At 33.5% G+C, this 21,138-nt stretch overlaps 3 protein-coding genes across 3 annotated transcripts; 2 read left to right on the forward strand and 1 right to left on the reverse strand.

Annotated features, from left to right (window-relative positions):
- Window positions 1–1,924: 1,924 nt before the first annotated feature.
- Window positions 1,925–5,832, forward strand: LOC143559369 (serine/threonine protein phosphatase 2A 57 kDa regulatory subunit B' kappa isoform-like). Its single transcript, XM_077047967.1, has 3 exons — window positions 1,925–1,952; window positions 3,450–4,642; window positions 5,229–5,832. The coding sequence occupies exons 1-3, from the start codon at window positions 1,925–1,927 to the stop codon at window positions 5,541–5,543; spliced, it is 1,536 nt and encodes a 511-aa protein (XP_076904082.1). The 3' UTR covers window positions 5,544–5,832.
- A 2,913-nt stretch (window positions 5,833–8,745) lies between these two features.
- On the forward strand, window positions 8,746–9,745 carry LOC143559370 (uncharacterized). The gene has a single exon (XM_077047968.1). It carries the CDS (start codon window positions 8,831–8,833, stop codon window positions 9,476–9,478), a length of 648 nt encoding a protein of 215 aa, XP_076904083.1. The 5' UTR covers window positions 8,746–8,830; the 3' UTR covers window positions 9,479–9,745.
- A 3,971-nt stretch (window positions 9,746–13,716) lies between these two features.
- Window positions 13,717–16,002, reverse strand: LOC143559377 (uncharacterized). Its single transcript, XM_077047973.1, has one exon. It carries the CDS (start codon window positions 16,000–16,002, stop codon window positions 13,717–13,719), a length of 2,286 nt encoding a protein of 761 aa, XP_076904088.1.
- Window positions 16,003–21,138: the final 5,136 nt, after the last annotated feature.

Genomic DNA, 21,138 nt, shown 5'->3' on the forward strand with positions numbered 1-21,138 from the left:
TTTTCATGTTTTTAACAATCTTTATATGGCTTCACTCTCATGTGATTTTCATTCTTTGTAGCTAGGGGTGTAAATGAGTCAAGCCAAGTCCGAGCTCGGCTCTTTTAGAGCTCGGACTCGGCTGACGAGTCGTTTTTCGACCTCTGTTGTGCATTGTGAAACGAATACATAAATGTTCAAAAGAAGGTAAAACTTGAAAATACACAAGACTCAAGCTTGGACTCGATAACTAAACATGCTTTATATGAGGCTTGGGCTCAGCTTGAGCTTAAAAACGCTCGGCTCATTTCAAGATTTTTATTGATCTAATCTCAAGTAACTCTTGAGACTCATTCACATGCCATAACTCCACTCTTCTAAAGGCCCAATCCAAGTTTTATCATTTAGCCCAAACAGATATAAGATAATCCAATAAAACAAGTTTCTTCCAACTTTATCAGTAAATATGAATCAAGTTTATTTTCCTTGATTAACAATCATATTCACATGGTCATGATAATGAGTAATCAAGAGACATTGCTTTGTTATGCCAACACATGTGATACTAATATTAAATATTATTTGGTTAATTTATATTATTAAAAATTATGTCCTAAAGTAAATATTCCTTTCTTTTGAAGTATAATCACTCCCAAGTTTTTTTATGTGAACGTTTAAAGTTAATTAAACGAACATAGATATGTCTTTGTTCATATTCATTCAATTCGTTTATAGAGCTGTATGTAATAAACAAGTTTGATAAAACTAAGTTAAATCAAATGATTGTGAAAACTAATTATATATTACACGGATCATGTATTCATATTCTTTACCTTTGTAGATGCTTGTAAACACAAGATAAAAACCATGACGAAATCTAATAAAATAAGTGGTTTTATGTGACAATAAAATAACTCAAATATTATTTTATAAGTTTGTGCCGACCAAAAAGATGTGCATTAAGCATTATTTAATCAACCGTGGATTTTACTTTATACCACCACCACGAGGTAATAATAATTTTTTATATCATTCGACTACGCGGGATAACTTAATGAAAAAATGTGACTCTGTATATTCGTGATCTATCACGTAGATGGTACTAGGTAGCCCAACCCTTGCCTTTTCTTGTCGTCTGTATGCCTACAACAGTAAATTCAATTGAGATTAAATTCAAACTTGATACCTTATGGGTTATATGATAACAAATTATATGTTTTATCTGTTATTATTATATATATATATATTAAAATTTTTAATTTCTGATTATTGTTTATAATATATAAGATAAGTATTGGTACTTGGTGGCGCATAACGCAAAGCCTTTATTGGACCATGTGGCAGCAAACATGTGCCATGTCATCCAATACAAATTTTGTTTTAAATATGGAATTTTAATTATGATATTGTAACGAATGTAACTAAAATCGACTTAATTTACGTCGATTCGTCTCCGCAAAGCCCGATTTACCGACCGAATAAACATTATTTTAAATATGTTATATATTCGTATCACAAGTTATACAAGTATTCAACACATTTACTAATATAACTTTGGGTTTTGCCGATACCATAATGAAGCTAGCTGATACCATTCGACTTCGTCTCGCTTTGATCATAAGCTGTATTTGTTTTTCTTTGTGCTTAATTATTATTATAAGCTATACGAGTCATAAGTGTCGTCGTTGTTTTCCCCGCTGAAAATTTAATTTTTTTCAATCTAATGTTGGTATTAGTAAATTAATTTAGCCTATACCAATTGAATACACATTAATGCACCACCACAACATGACGACGAGTACATGCCAAATTATATAAATTTGTCTTTTAAACCAAAAACAATATTGGATCCTCACAAAAGAGAAATGAAATAGAGAGTTGGGTATTATTATTATTTCTTCAATATCAAGCTTTTAACTTGAAAATAATCTCTCACTTGCATACCATGTCCATATTTGTCCCAGAAAGCCCAGGTATATTCTCTCTCCCTATATAATATATTATACATAAAAAAATGTATATATATTTGTGTATGTATGTATGTATAGATCTTCTGTCAACACCACCTGATTCTTCAGTGCTCTGACTTTTAGATTATATAATCCATGACTTCTTCAATCTTTTAATGTTACCACATGTTGCTATTTGACAAAAGCCTACTGGCATTATGATATTTATATTTTCTGCATCAGTTTGTTGACACATAGTTGCTAAAGAGCCTAAAGCTGTAACCTTTTTGTTCAAATTTTGGGGGTTTAAGGCTTTTTATGATCTGGGATTTGTTACCGGTTTGTGTTTCACATTTCTTTTTGGTAAGTTAGTAGATCATGATCTGAGTTTCAGATCTACAAATAATAGTAATACTATTCTGTTTTTTTTTTTTTTTTAATATAAATTTTTTAGCATGTTTTAGATCTATGAATATGTTTCTGATATGTGTATGAACCAAAGGGTGTTACTGTTTTAGATTGTCTTGAAATATTTTCTTGAAAAGTTGTAAAATTTTGTTGTAAAATTAGATGACAGAAATAAGTATTTGATTTTCTTGAAAAGGGTAAAATTTATAATTTAAGATGAGTTATCTTTCATACATATTTTCTTGAGAAGTTGTAAAATTTTGTTGTAAAATAAGATGACAACAATCAGTATTTGGTTTTCTTGAGAAGGGTAAAATTTATAATTTAAGATGAGTTATCTTTCATACATATTTTCTTGAAAAGTTGTAAATTTTTGTTGTAAAACAAGATGACAACAATCAATATTTGATTTTCTTGAAAATTGTAAAAATTATAAATTAAGATGAGTTATCTTTCATTAATATTTTCTTGAAAAGTTGTAAAATTTTGTTGTAAAACAAGATGACACTAATCAGTATAAGATTTTCTTGAAAAGCTCAAAATATCTTATTTAAAATGATTTATCTTTCATACATATTTTCTTGAAAAGTTGTAAAATTTTGTTGTAAAACAAGATGACACCAATCAGTATAAGATTTTCTTGAAAAGCTCAAAATTTCTTATTTAAAATGAGTTATCTTTCATACATATTTTCTTGAAAAGGTGAAAATTTATCATGTGGGATGTGATTATACTAATGTGTATTATTTGCTTTTCTTTAAAAGTTTGATTTTTTTCTTAATGTTAGATTGGAATGATCAGATCATAGCTTTTCTTGAAATATTTTCTTGAAAAGTTGTAATTTTTTTCAAATAAAATAAGATGACAGCAATCAGTGTTTGATTTTCTTGAAAAATTCAAAATTTCTCATTTTTTAAGAAGCATTAGCTTTTCTTGAAATAGTGAGATTTATGATTGAAATTGTTCAGTTTTATGCTCAATAAATGGTGTTTAATATGGCAGTTAATCATAATTAATTTTCAAAATTTGTTAATTATGAAAATTAATCTCTTTTCTCACCTTTATAATCTCTGCTTATTTTTGCTAACAATGATCATAATATTTGCATTTCAGGCTTATTATTGGCTGCAAATTCAACCATTCCTACTATGCTCAAACAGATTCTTGCGAAACTCCCCCGTAAATCGTCAAAACCGAATCAAAACCATTCAGACGGAAGCAATGCGACTGCAACAACCACAACAACTGATCTAACCAACAACGGTAGCTTCACAAACACATGTAATGTCATTTCAAGTAAATTAAATGTTGTTAAAAAGATGTCATCATCTATATTCCCAACATCCAATGGTGATATGATGCAGCCTCACATACCCTTTAAAGATGTCCAAAACTCGGAAAAATCGAAACTTTTGATCGTTAAGTTGAGTCTTTGCTCGGTTATATACGATTTTAATGATCAAGATAAAGAAAACACCGAAAAAGATGAGAAACGTGAGCTTTTAGCCGAGATTCTTGATTTTCTTGTCTCGGATTCGATAAAACTCACCGAACCCGCCATGTCAGCAATCTGTAAAACATGTGGGGACAATCTTTTTCGCGAGTTTCCACCTAAAAACTCGAACTTGCCACGTGGCGAGTCGGATGATGAAGACCCGTGGTTTGATCCATCATGGTCACATTTACAACTTGTTTATGAAATACTCCTTAGATTCGTTAGTTTAACGTCCCTCGACCCGAAAGTTGCTAAACAGTATGTTGATCACGCGTTCTTGTTAAAGTTATTAAATCTTTTCGACTCTGATGACCCGCGTGAACGCGAGTGTTTGAAGTCGGTTTTACATAGGATTTATGGCAAGTTCATGGTTCATAGACCGTTTATTCGGATGGCAGTCAGTAATATTATCTACCGATTCGTGTTTGAAACCGAAAAGCATAACGGGATTGCTGAACTGTTGGAGATTTTTGGGAGTGTGATTAGTGGGTTCGCGTTACCGTTAAAGAAAGAACATAAAATGTTTTTGTCACGGGTTTTGATACCGCTTCATAAACCGAAATCTGTGGGTAGTTATCATCAACAGTTAACGTATTGTGTCGTTCAGTTTATAGAAAAAGAACCGAAACTTACGAGTGTTGTGATAAACTGGTTGTTAAAATATTGGCCCGTTATGAGTAGTAAGAAGCAGTTGATGTTTTTAAGCGAGTTAGAAGAGTTGCTCGAGTTGATCCGGACTGATGAGTTTGAAAAGATCATGGTTCCATTGTTTCGGCGTATAAGTTGTTGTCTAGATAGCTACCATTTTCAGGTACTTTGTTATTTTTTTGTAAAACACTTTAGTTATCAGTTGGTGCATAACGGGTAGTCGGTAGGGGTGAACCCGTCTTAAAATACGGGCCGTGCTCAGGTTGACCTGTTTAATTAAACGAATCGTGTTTGAGTTGACCTGTTTAACCTAATTAGTTAAATAGGTTAACCCGCCAACCTATTTATTTAAACAGGTTGGCCCACTAATTCGTTTATGACCCGTTTGGCCCGTGTTTGGGTTAAACAATCTAACTCGCCAACCCAACACGATATGGATGAATTGGCCCGACTGCCCTAAACTTTATGTGTTATAATCCAAACTTGTTTTTGAAACGATGACTCGTTTAACCTCGTTTTAATTAGTTTAGGTGGACTATGAATAATATTGACCCGTTAACTTATAAACGGGCCAACGGGTCAAAAGTTGCGGATAGTGTACTTTTAGTAAATCTTACTTTTGTTCATATAACTATTTATAAACAAACTTTAGACAAAAAGTGTGTCGCCACGTTATGTTTTGCGAGTGTTTGGGATTACTTAATAAAAAACTACTAATCGATGGTAATAATGATGATAATAATATTCAGGTGGCCGAACGAGCGCACTTTTTATGGAACAACGAGCACATACACCATCTAATAATGTGCAACCGCCAAGTGATCATGCCAATCATCTTCTCATCACTACATCACAACCATTGGAACCGGACGGTGCTCAACCTAACACAAAACGTGTTAAAAATGTTTAACGACGTCGATGAACCATTAGTGGTTTTATGTCAAAGCAAGTTCGAGGATGACCAGTTAGCCGCCAGTGTGGCGGCTGACAGGCGACGGTTAACATGGGAAAACCTTGAAACCGTCGCCAGCACTGCAACCGCCACGTGTGTTGTCTCTTGCTAATGTTTTGAATTATTGTGTATTTTGTAGTTTTGAGTGTTGGTGTTATGTGTATATTATTATTATTATTATTATTATTAATGGTGTTGTGTCAATTAGTTTGGTTATATAATTTGTAACATAGTGGACATGACTATTGTGACATAAATGTATAATATATGTCACATGGGGCAAAAACATAACATGATTGATGGGTTGTCATTTGACAATTGTCTCCTCTTACATCTCAAGACACCTTTTTCTTTTTTCTCTTTATGGTTTCATTATTACTGATTGTCCTATACAAGGACACTGTTTTCTTTTTAGAGTTATCATATTACATTATTTGGATATGCATCAAGTCTATTTCTCACCAAAATAAAGTTAATACATAATGTAAATAACAAACAAAATGTAAAACAATAGTGATTTTTTACTTCACTTATGAGTTGTGTGTTAGCCTTTTATTAAGTCTACTAAAAGGCTATTTTAAAATCAGACATCATTAAATGTGTTTTGATTTTACATCTTACCCATGAAAGGGGTGTTTGGGATTCCTTATTTTTTTTACCACTTTATAGCTTTTTAGGGCACGCTAATAATTAACTTATTCTCTCATAACATAAGCAATCCATAAAACCCTCTAAGTTTCAAAATGACGTTGAATGAAAATTTTATCTCTTTGTCCCTTCACATGTGTTCATACCATCAGTTTGCCACTCACACACTAACTCCTTGACCAACCACCACCTCTTCTTCCACCAATCACCACCACATTGGTGTACTCAGCATTTACCGCTCAAAAGCTCCTTAACCATCAAGGGTTGTTAGTGGCTCAACGCTTACCAGTGTAGAGGTTGCCAAATAACCCCTTACTGAATAATACTTGACAACTCAGGTTACGCGTCATGTCGAAAGTATGCAGTGTTACTCGGCTTTTTAGATATAATAATAATAACTTATTTATAATAATAATAATAATAATAATAATAATAACTTATTGTTATTGTTAGTTCTTATTTTAAAAACCAAAGAAGTTAGAGATACATAAATCAGGTATTTTCAAGAATTGAAACCAATATGATAAGGTATTTACTGGGTAAAGGTGGAACCGGTTTCGATGGTTCCGGATACGATTTTCCCGAGGAACCAATAACTGGTTCATACCCGTGGGTCGGGAACCGGGTTTTTTCCCACCTGCTAAAAAAGGTAAAAAGGAGCCAATAATATTTGGTTTGGGCCCAAGTTGGATCAAACCAGAAGAATATCTTTCAAACACAAATTATCGGCCCAACGGCCCATTAACGAAACAGGTGTAAAACCCAAACTCTCCATCCCTGTGGCAGCAATTGCAGCAGCTCCGTCATTTCATATCACCACCACCACCAGGTACCTCCGGCGGCACGTGCCTAGATATTCTAATCACGTGCCTTTAATAATAATAATTGTTTAGCATTTGTCAATTTCAATTTTAGAACTGTTGTTATTTAGATTATTAGAATATTAGGGTTTGTTTGTTCAATTTCTAGCTCTGATTTGGTGAGTCGAGGCTCTTAGGGTTTGTATTTTATGTTGATTGTATGTAGAAAGTTATGAAACCGATACCGTGCACACCTCTAGCTATGCAATTAATGCAGAAAGGTATCGGATATCAGTGAGATATTGGTTATCGCGGTGGGATATTGGTAATTTTAATATCATGCAGAATTTTTATATATATATATATAGCAGTTTATACTATTAACAAATTAACATTTTGCAACTTGCAAATAAAAACACTAACAATTGTAGCAAATAGGAACTGATTAAGACTTAAAGCACTAACATTGAGTATTAAAAATTTATAATTGAGACTTAAAACATTGATATCGGAAATATCAGTGATATATCGGTCAATATCGCTGATGTAATTGGTACTGATATCTCACCGATATTGACTGCATAGATTGTAAGGATAGCTTGTGTTTTAGGTATATTAGATTTGGATTGAACTGTCTTATTAAAGTTATTAGAAAAATGGTCGTAAGTTCGTTATAAGTCTTGATTTAGTCTTTCTCATATAGGATACTGATGAGTCAAGCTATGCATAGTGAGTAGTTTAGATGACCTTTTAGTGACTAAAAAATTATTTTACACTTAAGTTCTACTAGTTATTCTATGGTGTGTGAGTAATAGTATTAAAATTGTGAATTCTTTAGTTTGACGTTGTTTTATATAGCATTATTGTTTATAATGAAGACTGTTAAACTTTGATTTCCTTTATTTTGCTTCATACACATGTACTTAGAGCCTAGGGTCTCTCTGGAAGCCACCTCTTTATTCCTTTGGATAGAGGTACGGTGTGCCTACATCCCACCCTCCCCAGACCCTACTTATAGCTTTGCTGTCGGTGGGATTTTACTGGGCATGATTGATTGATTGATTGATTGTTTATAATGAAGTTATTGGTAATGGGAGTTTTTGCATAGCTTGTATAAGCTGATATGTTGTTATATAGTTATCTATGTTTGGATTACAAGTGGCAATTTTGACATCAGGTATTTAAATTTGCTGAGTCTGCAATTTATTATCGTTTGAGGTTTCTTTGATCATATTAAGTTTCTGCTTTTTATTTGATTGCTCTACCTAAAATTAGGGTGTATAGTTTCTATTAGAGTTAGCCCTGCCTGTCAAGTTTTCTTTCTGTTTTATGGGATTTGATTCAAACATCGTTAATATATATTAATCATCTGGAGTGTTTTTCTATACTGGTTTTCAGTTTTGTGCAATGACTGTTTGTTAGTTTTATCATTACATGTTTTTGTTTTGAAAGCATCTCTTTGAAAGTCTGAAGATTATCTATTCAAAATCAACGCTAAAGCTCTGTCATCCAAACAGTTTTCTTTTATTGAGAGCTTTTTAATTCAAAAACAAAAGCTAAAATCTCATAAAGGTTCTTGCCAAACATATCCTGAAACTTTGAAATATTTTCCAAGTCAGGAGGTCTTATAATTCTTGTTTGGAGTACGAACTCATTAAATCTCGGTCATTAATAAACTTGAGATACTACTATTTCTATATTTTGTTTGTATCATGTTCTTGTATAAAGTATTTGTATTTGAATAGTATATTTAAATTGATAGTCTTTGGCTACTCCGAACACCATAAAACAGTCAATTTTTGCATCCGACACTTGTGCTGATTAGAGGGTAGAATGGTGATTATTAATTTTTTGTTGTTGTTGCAGAAAACTAGTTCTTTTCACGAGAGCCAGCTAATGGGCTACATTTAGACCAGTTTAAAACTAAACGCGCGATCATTAAGCTTAAAAAATGAGTTTGTTTATTAGGCTTAGGCATCATTTACCCCATGGACTCTGTTCAAAATCCACGCATTCTCCAGTTATTGCACTCAATTCCATAAAGTCAACAGGTTTGACCAGAATGTTCAGTCAACCTGCAAAACAAGAGGAACAGGAAGAAGAAATAGAGATTGACCAAAGGAGACTCCCAACAGATTATGACCCTGCAACGTTTGACCCGACTGAGCACCGGAGCCCACCAACCGAACGTGTATGGAGACTTGTAGATGAAATGTCATCACTCACATTAGTTGAAGTAGCTGAACTTTCTTCAATAATGATGAAAAAGATGGGTATGAAAGAGCCGCCAGTTGTGGCGGTGATGCGACCTGGAGCCGGCGGGGTAGCGGCGGGTGTGGCTGCAAAAGGTCAAACTGGAGGAAAGGAAGAGGCAAAGCCCGAAAAGTCTGTTTTTGAACTGAAACTCGACTCGTTTGAAGCCGGTTCAAAGATCAAGATTATTAAAGAAGTTAGAAGTGTTACTGATCTTGGACTTAAAGAAGCGAAAGATATGGTTGAAAAAGCGCCCGTTGTTTTCAAGAAAGGTGTGACTAAAGAAGAAGCCGAAAAAATAATCGAGAAAATGAAAGCCGTTGGTGCCAAAGTTGTGATGGAGTAAACATTATATGCAAAAAAGATGAAAGCTTTGTGATCTTTTTATACATTTGAGGTATAATTTAATCTTTAAATCTCATTTTCTTGTAGGATTTATTGAAAAAAAATGGATGGGTTTTGTTAGTTTTAGGCATTTAGCTGCATACTTAAACTTATGCATGTTAATGAACCATTTTCCAGTGGGAAAGTTTGGGCTTGCTTTTATGTTATTGTTATTTTGAGATGTATGCTAATTGCTAAGAACACAAATTTAATAATTATTATGATACTCTTTTTGATGTTAATGATTTGGGTCCCTTCATATGGATATATGAGATGGTTCCAAACATTGTTTACCTATGTGTTTTGTTACAAGCAATTATATGATTCCCTTGAGGCTATTTCATGTGTTAAAATAAATGATGCAGTGTTTGATAACTGTGATTATGGCTCTTTAAGGTATAGATGGTTAAGACTTGCGTAGCTTAAGGTCTCAAGTTCGAAACCTGTTTCAAGGGTGGTTTTCCACAATAGTGGGTTTATTCCATGATGGTTGAGCGATTCATGCGTGGAGCTAGAGGTGTACAAAACCGGTTTTAAATCCAAACCGAACCGGTTTATAAACCAAACCGGTTTGGTCAACGGTTGGTCAAAACCGGTTTGACACAAACCGGTTTTGAAGCAAGATAGGCCGGCCTGGTCACGTCGGTTTGGTCCGGTTTATAAGCTGGTTTAATCGGGTTTAAACCAGTTTTCCTCAAACTGGTTCGGTTTTAAAACCGGTTTGGTAGATTCTTAAGGGGAACCGGTCATGAAACTGGCGGTTTGGGTCGGTTTTGAAACCGGTTTGGGTGAAACCGGTTTTAACCCAAACCGGTTCGGTTTGGTTTGCCAAAAACCGGTCCCAAACTGGTTTTTTCGTGCATGTCTACGTGGAGCGTCAGTATGGACGGTTGACATATTATATCAGAAAGGTTTACTCGTGTATTGGGAGTAGTTCCAATCGCTATTAAAAATTAGTTAAAAACTATGAAGTTGGTGCGAGGCTCCATCAATTTAGAAAGTAAATTGTTAGTTTACTAAAAATGGGTAAAAAAAGTTGAGATGTCTTATTGTAGAATTTTAAAGAATTTGTCATTTAACAATAAGAAGTTCAAATACTACATTAAATACTTGACAATTTCTTAACGAGATTGTTGCAAAAATATACTTTTATAAATTAATTTCACTTTTTTTCATTCAATATTTATAAACATATATTTATAAACATGTAAATTTCATAAAATGCAATAAATGTATATAAAACGATAATTTTATTTATTATTATTTTTTGAATGGCGGCATTATATTAACAAAACGAACTAGCAACTACTACTTCCCAACAAACAAAACATATAAGTTACATATTTAGTACATCGAGTTTACACCAACTATTCCAATCGACTTCCATTTTATTCGATTTTGGATCCACCTATACGAAACTCTATATTTTCATGTCCTCAATTTGAGTTAGACATGCGTTTATTCCATTAAAGATTTCGTCATTTCTTGCTCTTCATATACACAAAATCATGACTCAATCAAAAGAATTAGAAAAACATATGAAGTTTAGAAAACAATATTGTTACTTTTACCATAAAAAGACCTGATATATATCTTACATATCAATTCAAGTTGAACAACTTGTTTCTTACTACAATATAAATATAAATCAAATCCTACAAATCTTTACCCAACTACTCAAGGATCAAATATGGCACATTTGAGGTTGAATCTTGTGGTGGTTACTACCATCATGGTGGCATATATGCTTTTCACCCCTATCGCGCCTACTAGCTATGTAGTCGGTGCTTAGGGATGGATCGTGCCACCAAATCCTGGTTATTATGAAGAATGGAAGAAAGGAAAGAAGTTCGTCATACGTGACGAATTCTGGTTCAAGTTTGAAGACGGACAACATACCATCAGAGAAGTAGAAAATAAGGTTGCGTATGATACATGCAACGCCACAGGCTCCGGGGTGGTCAGTGACGAGCATACTATGGGTATCACCATATGGTCACCTGGCGTTTTCTATTACATTTGCAAACTACATTGTGAAAAGGGCCAGAAAGTAATAATCGAAATACATAAAAAGGCGTAACGCGATATGATATGATAATATGTTTTGTTTTTTTTTATCTGAAAATATTGATCATTTTATATATAACACAAACCGAACTACATCTGGATAATGGATATGTTTTGTAGTTTTTTGTTACATAAAGAAAAACAATTTAACGTTGAATCATGTAAACATGTTTAAACTCTTTGTTACATTATTTCCAAAATAAAAATATACTTTGATCTTAATAAGTTATAATTTCAAATAAATTTATTAATGAATATAACTTTTTTTTGAAATTTAAATATATTTGAATCTAAATTCATAGATATTTGAATCTCCCTTAATATATATATATATATATGTATGCAGACACCAGCATAACAACATTATGGGAGATACAGAACTCGGTGTGCATTCGAGTTCCTTCGATATCAAACAAAAGTCGAACAACTATCTAATGAACAAACTCTATACGGTTTCAAATAGGATGCAAATGATTAAACTCAATCTGCAACGGAAACTGTCTTTAAAACCGTGTTGAATTTGTTCATTCGACGGTTGTTGAAACTTTTAAACGGAATCCGGATTGGCAGCATCATTGATTCTACTAAACATACATGATTGTTATAATCAGTAAATGATCACCCTTAGAAAAATATTGTTATATGTAATTAGTAAATTAAGATCATAATGAATTCATGGTAGCTACGTTAATGACTAATGCTATATATTGTGAAAGATGTAATGTAAGATAGAATATTACATGTTGCACCCGGAATTTGTTTTTTTGGGATTTTAAATTTTTTAGAGTCGACTGACTATTGCTAAATATTATTTTTTTCAATTCGATTCGGGACGGGTCAGGTTATATATAATAAAAATATAAAATGATAAAACCAAAACTTGTTGTCCAACTTTTGTTTTAAGAAAACGTTCCATCACTTTCGTGTTTCCTAAATTTACAAATTTAAATTTTAATCAACCAATGGATTCAAAGTCTATGCAGATTTAGGTTTAATGATACAAATTTAAATTCATATTTTCGAACGTTTTTTAAAAGCCAAAAAACGTAGTATGTGATTAGTTAAAAGAGATGTCTAGGAAGGTTGTGTTTCATCAAACCTAGCATGTCGAGTCACATATACGCAACATGTGCACGGGTCCATACATCGTTAACCTTTAAATTTAGGGCTATGTCCAATACATATGCACGGTAGACTTCGTGGTGCAAGCTTGTTTGGTGCATACCGCATAGTCACGTGAAAAATGGTATACATGACAGCCAAAAGTATGTAGTGAAGCATAATTAGGTGTGCGATTATATAGTAATTCAAAATGTGTTTTTCTATTTAGTAAAGTAGCGGGTAGCCGATTAATGATATATAATTACCCCCCCACCCCACCCCACCCCACCCCACCCAACCCACATTAACCCAATAAAACTTTGGTAACTTGGCATTAAATAACATAGCCAACCCAGTTTCGACAGGGGTGTACTATTAGGGGTGTGTGGACATGACATATGATGTGACATGCTATTTTGTTCAAATAATGTGTAAAGTGTGAACCCAATGGTTAGAAAAACCGATAAAAGCATTATAAAACTCCGACTTGGCTCGTACACTTAAATCTTGAAAAATTATCTATAAAGGTCGCATAATAAATATAACCATCAACCGATTTTATTGGTGAAGGTCCCAATAAATCACAATGTATAAGTTTCAACGGTGTTGAGGCCGGTTGTTATGTCGAGTTAAGTTTAATAAAGAAAAAGAGACGAACACGGACTAGCTTAGTCTCCAAATTCCGTGTGTGTGTTTGTTTGTTTATCGATCTAGCTAGCCAACTAAAAGCTTCATCATACCACACCAAAAATCAAATACATGTAATAAGAAACATGGTACTAAGAAATATATATCTTACAAATAAACTAGAAAAGAGTAACAATTATTACAACCAATGACTTCGCCAGATGAACTTATATTACAAATTAACTAGAAACTAAAACACAATGTAATGTCATCAAATTTTGTTTGAGTACAGTTGGTAGTCCATGAGAATCATATTAGCTTCACCCTGAGATTCATAATCAATTATTATATATGTAAACATGAAATCAATATTAGTGAAAAAAAATCTAGCTAAATAAACTTACTTTAACGCATGAGGAACGGGTATGATTCAGGGTCTCTAAAATGAGCGCGCCATTTATCAATAAACGACAAGTCGTCTGGACCCATATGTGGAACATGCCTGGAAGGGTCTTGAAGGGTCTTGATTATCTCCTTAGTCTCACCTAGAAGTTGGGCCGCAGCTTTGACACTAGCCTCCCTTTTCTCTATCACACGAGTATGGGCTTTCATTGCTATGACTTGGGGTAGGTTGGAGAGACATGCGGCCATGATGTCAGCGATCCTTGATGACAATTCGTCAAAGAGTTTATCGTGGCTTTCCTTGTCATTGATAATGGTTTGAGCGATACGATACATTGAGTTGGCACAAATAGATATGTTTGTCCTCTCATCTCCTTCTTTGATATTCTTCTTGCTTTCAGCTTTTTCCAAGAACAATTGAACAATTTGCGATGTTGTACTCCCTCGAGAAGCAATATCTTTTTTCAACCTGATTCCTAACCATTTGTGGTGGAAATCAACCTCTTCCCACAACGTTTTTGCCGCCTTCTGAATGCTTTTATATTCATCAGTAGCATTGAGGTTTTCTTCTACAAGTGTGATGTATTCAAGACCTTCCTTCACACTTTTCAACAAGCTTTTAACTTCCACCTTTTCGATGTCAGGAAGAGTGGTCGCAATGGTTGTTAAGGTTACCACCGCTAGGCTCCAACAATCTGGATGATCGGTATTGTCATACTTTCTAACTCCCTGAAAACCTTTAGTTGATCTTTCAGTAATTAGCTTCATAAGATTTTTGGGTTGGTTATTTTTGCTCTTTTTGATCAATTGGTCGAAAGATTTTGAAAGACCATTCAATATTCTGTCAGCAAGCTCATTTTCATTTTCGAGTTGCAAAACAAATTTGCGTTGTTCCAAGTTTTCGGTGCTTTTCCCCGATGAACAAAACAAGGCATGTATTAGGCCTATTGGCCACGCCAAACAACGCAAAATTTGTGTTAACACAAAAAAGATCAACGCTATTATCTTGCATACTACCACAACAACCACCTGAAGTATTATACAAATGCTGAGAGCTAGATTTCTCAAATTCTTTATGACCACCTTGAGTGTGTGGCTTTGAAATGGGAGTGAAATACGACCTTCTTTCGAGTCATATAACTTTTGAGTCCAGTATTTCTCTACTTTAAAGACCTTAAAATGGTTAGAAATGCTTTTGAATGTGAGCTTAAAGCTTAGGGATGCAAAACATCTACTAACTGGTGCAATTGTACCAAATATGACTCCTACAAATTGTACTATGAGAATCACTAAAGTTGACCACTTATAATCAGAATTATAGTTTTCTGGCTTTATTTCTGGAATTGCCCAAATCATAATGAGAAGATGAAAGATGACGGATAAAAAGCATATTACCCCAGAAGCAGCTGTTGTCGCAGCGCAAGCTTGAATAAATTGGGGGCTACTACTTCCTGCGATGATCCAGTGGTTGCTCACATGCTGTTGTAGCTTCTCAACTGTTAATAGCTCATTAGTTGAAATTGAAGTTGCTTTATGTGCTTGTTCGTATTTCGATTCTATAATCTCTTTGGATCTTAGAATCGCTAAAGATGAACATACATATATTATCAACAACAAGAGTAGCATAGCTACATAAATTATAGCTACTGTGGTATAGACAAAGCAATCTAAGATGACCTTTAACTGCTCAGGGCTAATATCGTTTGACGCTAAAAGAGTAGAAATAGAATCAAGATCAGTGGGAACTTTCCCAACAACACCAGTATCAATTTGGATGCAAACATTGACCACCAAGGTGATTACGAGAACACCCAACGCTGTGACGTTTGTCAAAAGCTCGGCGCTGCCCATTGTTGCTAAGCAAGGCAATAAATTAGCCATCATGGTGCACATAAAGGCCAAGCTTCCAAGCTTTGCGGCTTGGTCCACATCACCAGGCATGTTACCACTTAGATCCACTGGCAACTTCATTGCAACAGCTATCACCGCAAGAGAAAAGGCATTAACAGAAAAGTACTTACACGGAAACAATCGTTTTTTCCTACTTAAACCGCGCAGTAAGTCAACCACCATTGCAAGCACACAACATAGAGATGCTACAGCGATGTACACCCCAATCGTTGTCATTGGTTCGGCGTATTTGTCCTCCAGATCTAATTTTAATATGGACTCTTCGTAATTCTTCAACTCGGTTATAGTACCATTAGAAGTATTGGTATGCAATAGTTGTTCCATAAGATTCTGATAAACTATCGTTTTGTTGAAAGCCGCCTTTTCGTTGGAAACCATAATTGCTGTGTTCATGGCTCCCAGGAATACAAAACTGATGATTTGATGGTTGAAATTGGGATTAATTAGTTTAGAAAAATGGCTTATTGTGTTGCTTGTAGTAAGTATGTCTAGACCATGCATGTATATATATAGAGAGAGTCAAATAATAAACAAAGAAGGATAAACAAGATAATTAATTGAGGGAATATCACTAAAATATGTGTTTAACGAAGACATTTAGCAATTTAAACAACCTTGTGACTACCTACCTCAAGATTACAACTTGTATGTATTTTAATTAATGTGTTAATATATATTCACATTTTAGTGTTGAATATTTACATAAAAGAATCTTTGTCACTTGTGGTTTCTATAATTCGTGTTCACATGTTAGTGTTATTATTAACAAAAGAATTTGTGCCACTTGTTATTTCTAATTTGTGTGAAGTAGAGGAATCTATTGAACACATATTTGTCTCGTGTGGGCTAGCACAAACGATGTGGAGTGTGATCGCTCAATGCTGTAAAATCCTAACGGTTTTTCTCTTTAGTTTTATGGATGTGATTGAACTCCATAAATTCGCACCGCTTCCCAAAGAGAAAGCTAAGATTTTCCAAGCGATTTGCTTGGGGGCGACTTGGTGTTTATGGAAATGAAGAAACGAGCTAGTCCATTCCGGTGTCCCGATAAGATAAAGATTTTGGCCTTCCTTTGGGTTAAGAATAGAGGCAAAAATAGAGAGATCTCTTGGGAGGATTGGCGTGCTTTCCGAATGTAATTGTTTTTGTTTGTTTGTTGTTACGCCTATTGTCGTTGTTATTGTACTTGTGGGCTAGCTACTTGCTAGTGTTTTATTTAAGTTTTCTTAGTTGATCGTTGAAATAAAGGCCCCTACTAAAGGAATAAATTCTTTTGACAATAATTTATAATTTTACTGATTGTAAAAATGTAGGTATTCAATTTTTTTAAATAAAAACTCAACTAGAAATGTACGTATAAAAAGATTGGAAAGTTATCCGAATTTGACTATTTTTATCACTTATATAGATAGATCATTTGGTAAATTACACTTGCGTTTGATTTATTTATTTTATTGTGGTTTGATTGTCTGTATCGTTACTTAAAACTCTGGTCATAATCCTTGCAGTTGTAATTCTTTTTTCTTTTCTAAAATGTAATGTAACCCGTTGACCCTACCCACTTGACGTGACTCGTTATAATATGGGCAATGTTTCTCCCTTGATGAAAAGTTGTGGATTTGTCATTGACAACACTTTTTTTTTCCTTTGCATAGCTCATAATTTGTATCTTTTTTCTACAAATTAATAACCTACATACCCAACAGAAATTAACACATTCATCCTTCAAATTAATTACACCCGCATGCACCTAAATGAAAGCTACACTCCAAAAGACTTGGTCAACCTACTTGACTTGAGTTTCTACCATTATAATATTTCTAAACAAATCAAACTAAATAAAAACCAAATAATATAACTAAAGTCAAGATTAAACCCAAAAGTTTCACCATCGATGGGTTTGCTTAATTTTTAGTATCGAATATGGCTACTATTTCTGCTGCCGGATACTATCACTTACAACGTTTATCCACGTATCGAATTTATTCATCCCATAGTTTATTAAACGACTCTGGGTTGACTCAAATATCACAGTATAAACGCACACGTTATGGATTGATATAGTGATTCAAACTAAACATGATTGTTAAACAGCATGTAGACATACATATAATCAGTAAATGTATTTGGATAAGTTTTATAATTAGTGACTTATGAAAATGAAGTATTATAATAAAGATATGCATTGCTAAATAAATAAATAAAATTTAAACACTTGAATTTTATCATATATTAAATAAAATTATCCAATTACAATAGAGATATGGATAAGCAGGCAATATTTGATACTAGATCATATTATTCTCCTAAAAGTTTCAGTTGATACATTATGAAGTCTGTAATAAGCTTCTTCGTCTTTGATATATATATATATATATATATATATATATATATATATATATATATATATATTTAAATACAGTTGGAGTCGGTTCGTTTAATGATACACGAGTATTTCCATAACGAATAAAAAAAGTTTTAAGAAAAAATTAGGTTAACAAGAAAGAATAGATTAAAACTAGTTGGTTGATTCAAGGATTAAATAAAAAAGAAGATTAAGTAAATATTTAATATCAGGTAATGTCTTAATAAGATTCTTCTAAACATATATATTTATATATTAGTTTTACTTTTTTATGTTATATATTTTACTACATATCCATGAATATCATCACACTCATGTACACGAAAGGTGCAAGTCTAACAATTCCTACATAATCTACACATTTATGTCGGTTCGGGTCTCTAAACCGATTTTCAAACTTTAAAGAAAGAACATTAAACTGATTTTACTACACTTAAATCAATCCAATACAAAGCATATAAGGGCACTGGATTAACTACCAAAATCCCTACTCGTACCAAATCAATCAAAAACGGTCTTACGACATAAAACAACGCATAAAACCTAACAATACTCGGTATTTCTTCCAAGAAAACTAAAAACGGTCTAAACAAAAGGCTACAAACTTTTGCTTTTTTACTCCTTGAAATCATCTTTGTCATCAACAGGAATTGGCTGGTTCCTCCAATACACAGCTAAAGCACTTCCACCTAGCTGCATTTAATTAATATTTACAATAAATTAACTTATTTTTTACATTAGCATAAAATATTAAAGAAATAGGAAAATGTTCAAACCGCCATACAAACAACGCTAACAGCAGAAGGTACGGCTACAAGCGGATTTGTGAAATGTTTTTGAGCAAGCAAAAACCCTAGAGCCGAGCTCAGTACAGATAGCAAAATAAAAAAAACAATTAAAGTTAATATCATGCTAAAAATGGAAACGGGTCGAAGTCGATGAAACATGAAAGTGTATTTTTTATGCTTAAAATGTTAACAATTTTTAACAGGTCAAAGGAAAGTCAACTGACGATAGGAGTCAAAAAAACCCGCTCGAGAAATCCAATGGTACAACATGCGCAAATTCTTTTTCAGTCGTTAATCCATCTCTTGACGATATTTTCCAGGGAGGCAAATTGGAATTTTCTCTTATTATTATTATTATTATTATTATTATTATTATTATTGTAAAAGTATAGTTTGTGTAAGCATATTTAACAAATTAATTAATCATTTGTCCTTCTAAAAAAGGGTCAAACAATCTTTGACTTTTGTTGACTGACCATTTTACGACCTTTGGAAAAGAGCAAACACAGTAAAATGAAAAAAACGAACCACCTGCATGCCACATACTATGGATATGGTACGAGACATTGATTCACCAAATGATAATTTAGAAATTACATAACCAAGAAAAAACGCAGCCCCGTGTAGTGCAGCAACTGGAAGTAGCAATTGTAAGCCTTGTGTTTTCAAAACATCTGCAACTTGTCTGATCTACAACCGAAAATGTAATAATCAATTTATTCACTTTTTAAGAACAAGATAATCAATAACATGCGTTGTACAGTTGTAGAAGATAATGTTTGAAACTGATTATTCAAAAACTTAAAACATTAAAATTGAGAAGTAGAAAGAACAAAATTATCAGTATCAAAATGTATAAGAACATATTGAGAACTAACCGATCTTGCACAAAAAAGAGTTGTAAGAACTCCAATTAAAGGTGTGACCGTGATGATTTTCGAGGTAAATTTAGCGAAGAATTCATTCATCAAAACCGCAATAATAATAATAATAATAATGATAATAATAATAATAATAATAATAATAATAATAATAATAAATTCGTCAAAGAGTTTCTTGTGGCTTTCCTTATCATTGATAATGGTTTGAGCGATACGATACATTGAGTTGGCACAAATAGATATGTTTGTCCTCATCTTCTTCTTTGATATTCTTCTTGCTTTCAACTTTTTCCATGAACAATTTGCGATGTTGTACTCCCTCAAGAAACAATATCTTTTTTCAACCTGATTCCTAAACAATTGTGGTGGAAATCAACCTCTTCCCACAACGTTTTTGCCGCCTTCTGAATGCTTTTATAGTCATCGATAGCATCGAGGTTTCTTTTACAAGGGTGATGTATTCAAGAACTTCCCCCACACTAATCAACAAGCTTTTAACCTCCACCTTTTCGATGTTAGGAAGAGCGGTCGCAATGGTTGTTAAGGTTACCACAGCTAGGCTCCAGCAATCTAGATGATCAGTATTGTCATAGTTTCTAACACCCTGAAAAACTTTTGTTGTTGATCTTTCATTAATTAAGCTTCATAAGATTTTTGGGTTGGATATATTTTCTCTTTTCGAACAATTGGTCGAAAGATTTTGAAAGACCATCAGTATTCTGTCAGCAAGCTCATTTTCATTCTCGAGTTGCAAAACAAATTTGCGTTCTTCCAAGTTTTCAGTGCTTTTCCCCGATGAGCAAAACAAGGCATGTATTAGGTCTATTGGCCACGTCAAACAACGCAAAATTTGTGTTAACAAAAAAAAAGATCAACGCTATTATATTGCATACTACCACAACTACCACCTAAAGTACTATGCAAATGTTGAGAGCTAGATTTCTCAAATTCTTAATGACCACCTTGAGTGTGTGGCTTCGAAATGGGAGTGATATACAACCATCTTTCCGGTCATTTAACTTCCGATCTAGTATTTCTCTACTTTAAAGACCTTAAAATGGTTAGAAATGCTTTTGAAGGACAACTTAAAGCTTAGGGATGAAACATCTAACGTCGACCACTTACTTAATCATAGTTGTCTGGCTTTATTTCTGGAATTGCCCAAATCATAATAAGAGGATGAAAGTCGACGGATAAAAAACATATTGCCCCCGAAGCAACTGTTGTCGCAGAGCAAGCTTGAATAAATTGAGGGCTGCTACTTCCTGCCATGATCCATTAGTTGCTTACATGCTGTTGTAGCTTCTCAACGGTTAATAGCTCTTCAGTTTCATGAAACTGAAGCTGCTTTATGTGCTTGTTTGTATTTCGAGTTTATAATCTATTTGGATCTTAGAATCGCTACAGATGAACATACATATACTATCAACAACAAGAGTAACTTAGCTACATATATTATAGCTACTAGGTATAGACAAAG

Source organism: Bidens hawaiensis, unplaced genomic scaffold, assembly GCF_021521415.1.
Source record: "Bidens hawaiensis isolate Kalapana, Puna unplaced genomic scaffold, B.hawaiensis_p1.1 tig00019814_1, whole genome shotgun sequence".
NCBI classification, from domain to species: Eukaryota; Viridiplantae; Streptophyta; class Magnoliopsida; order Asterales; family Asteraceae; genus Bidens; species Bidens hawaiensis.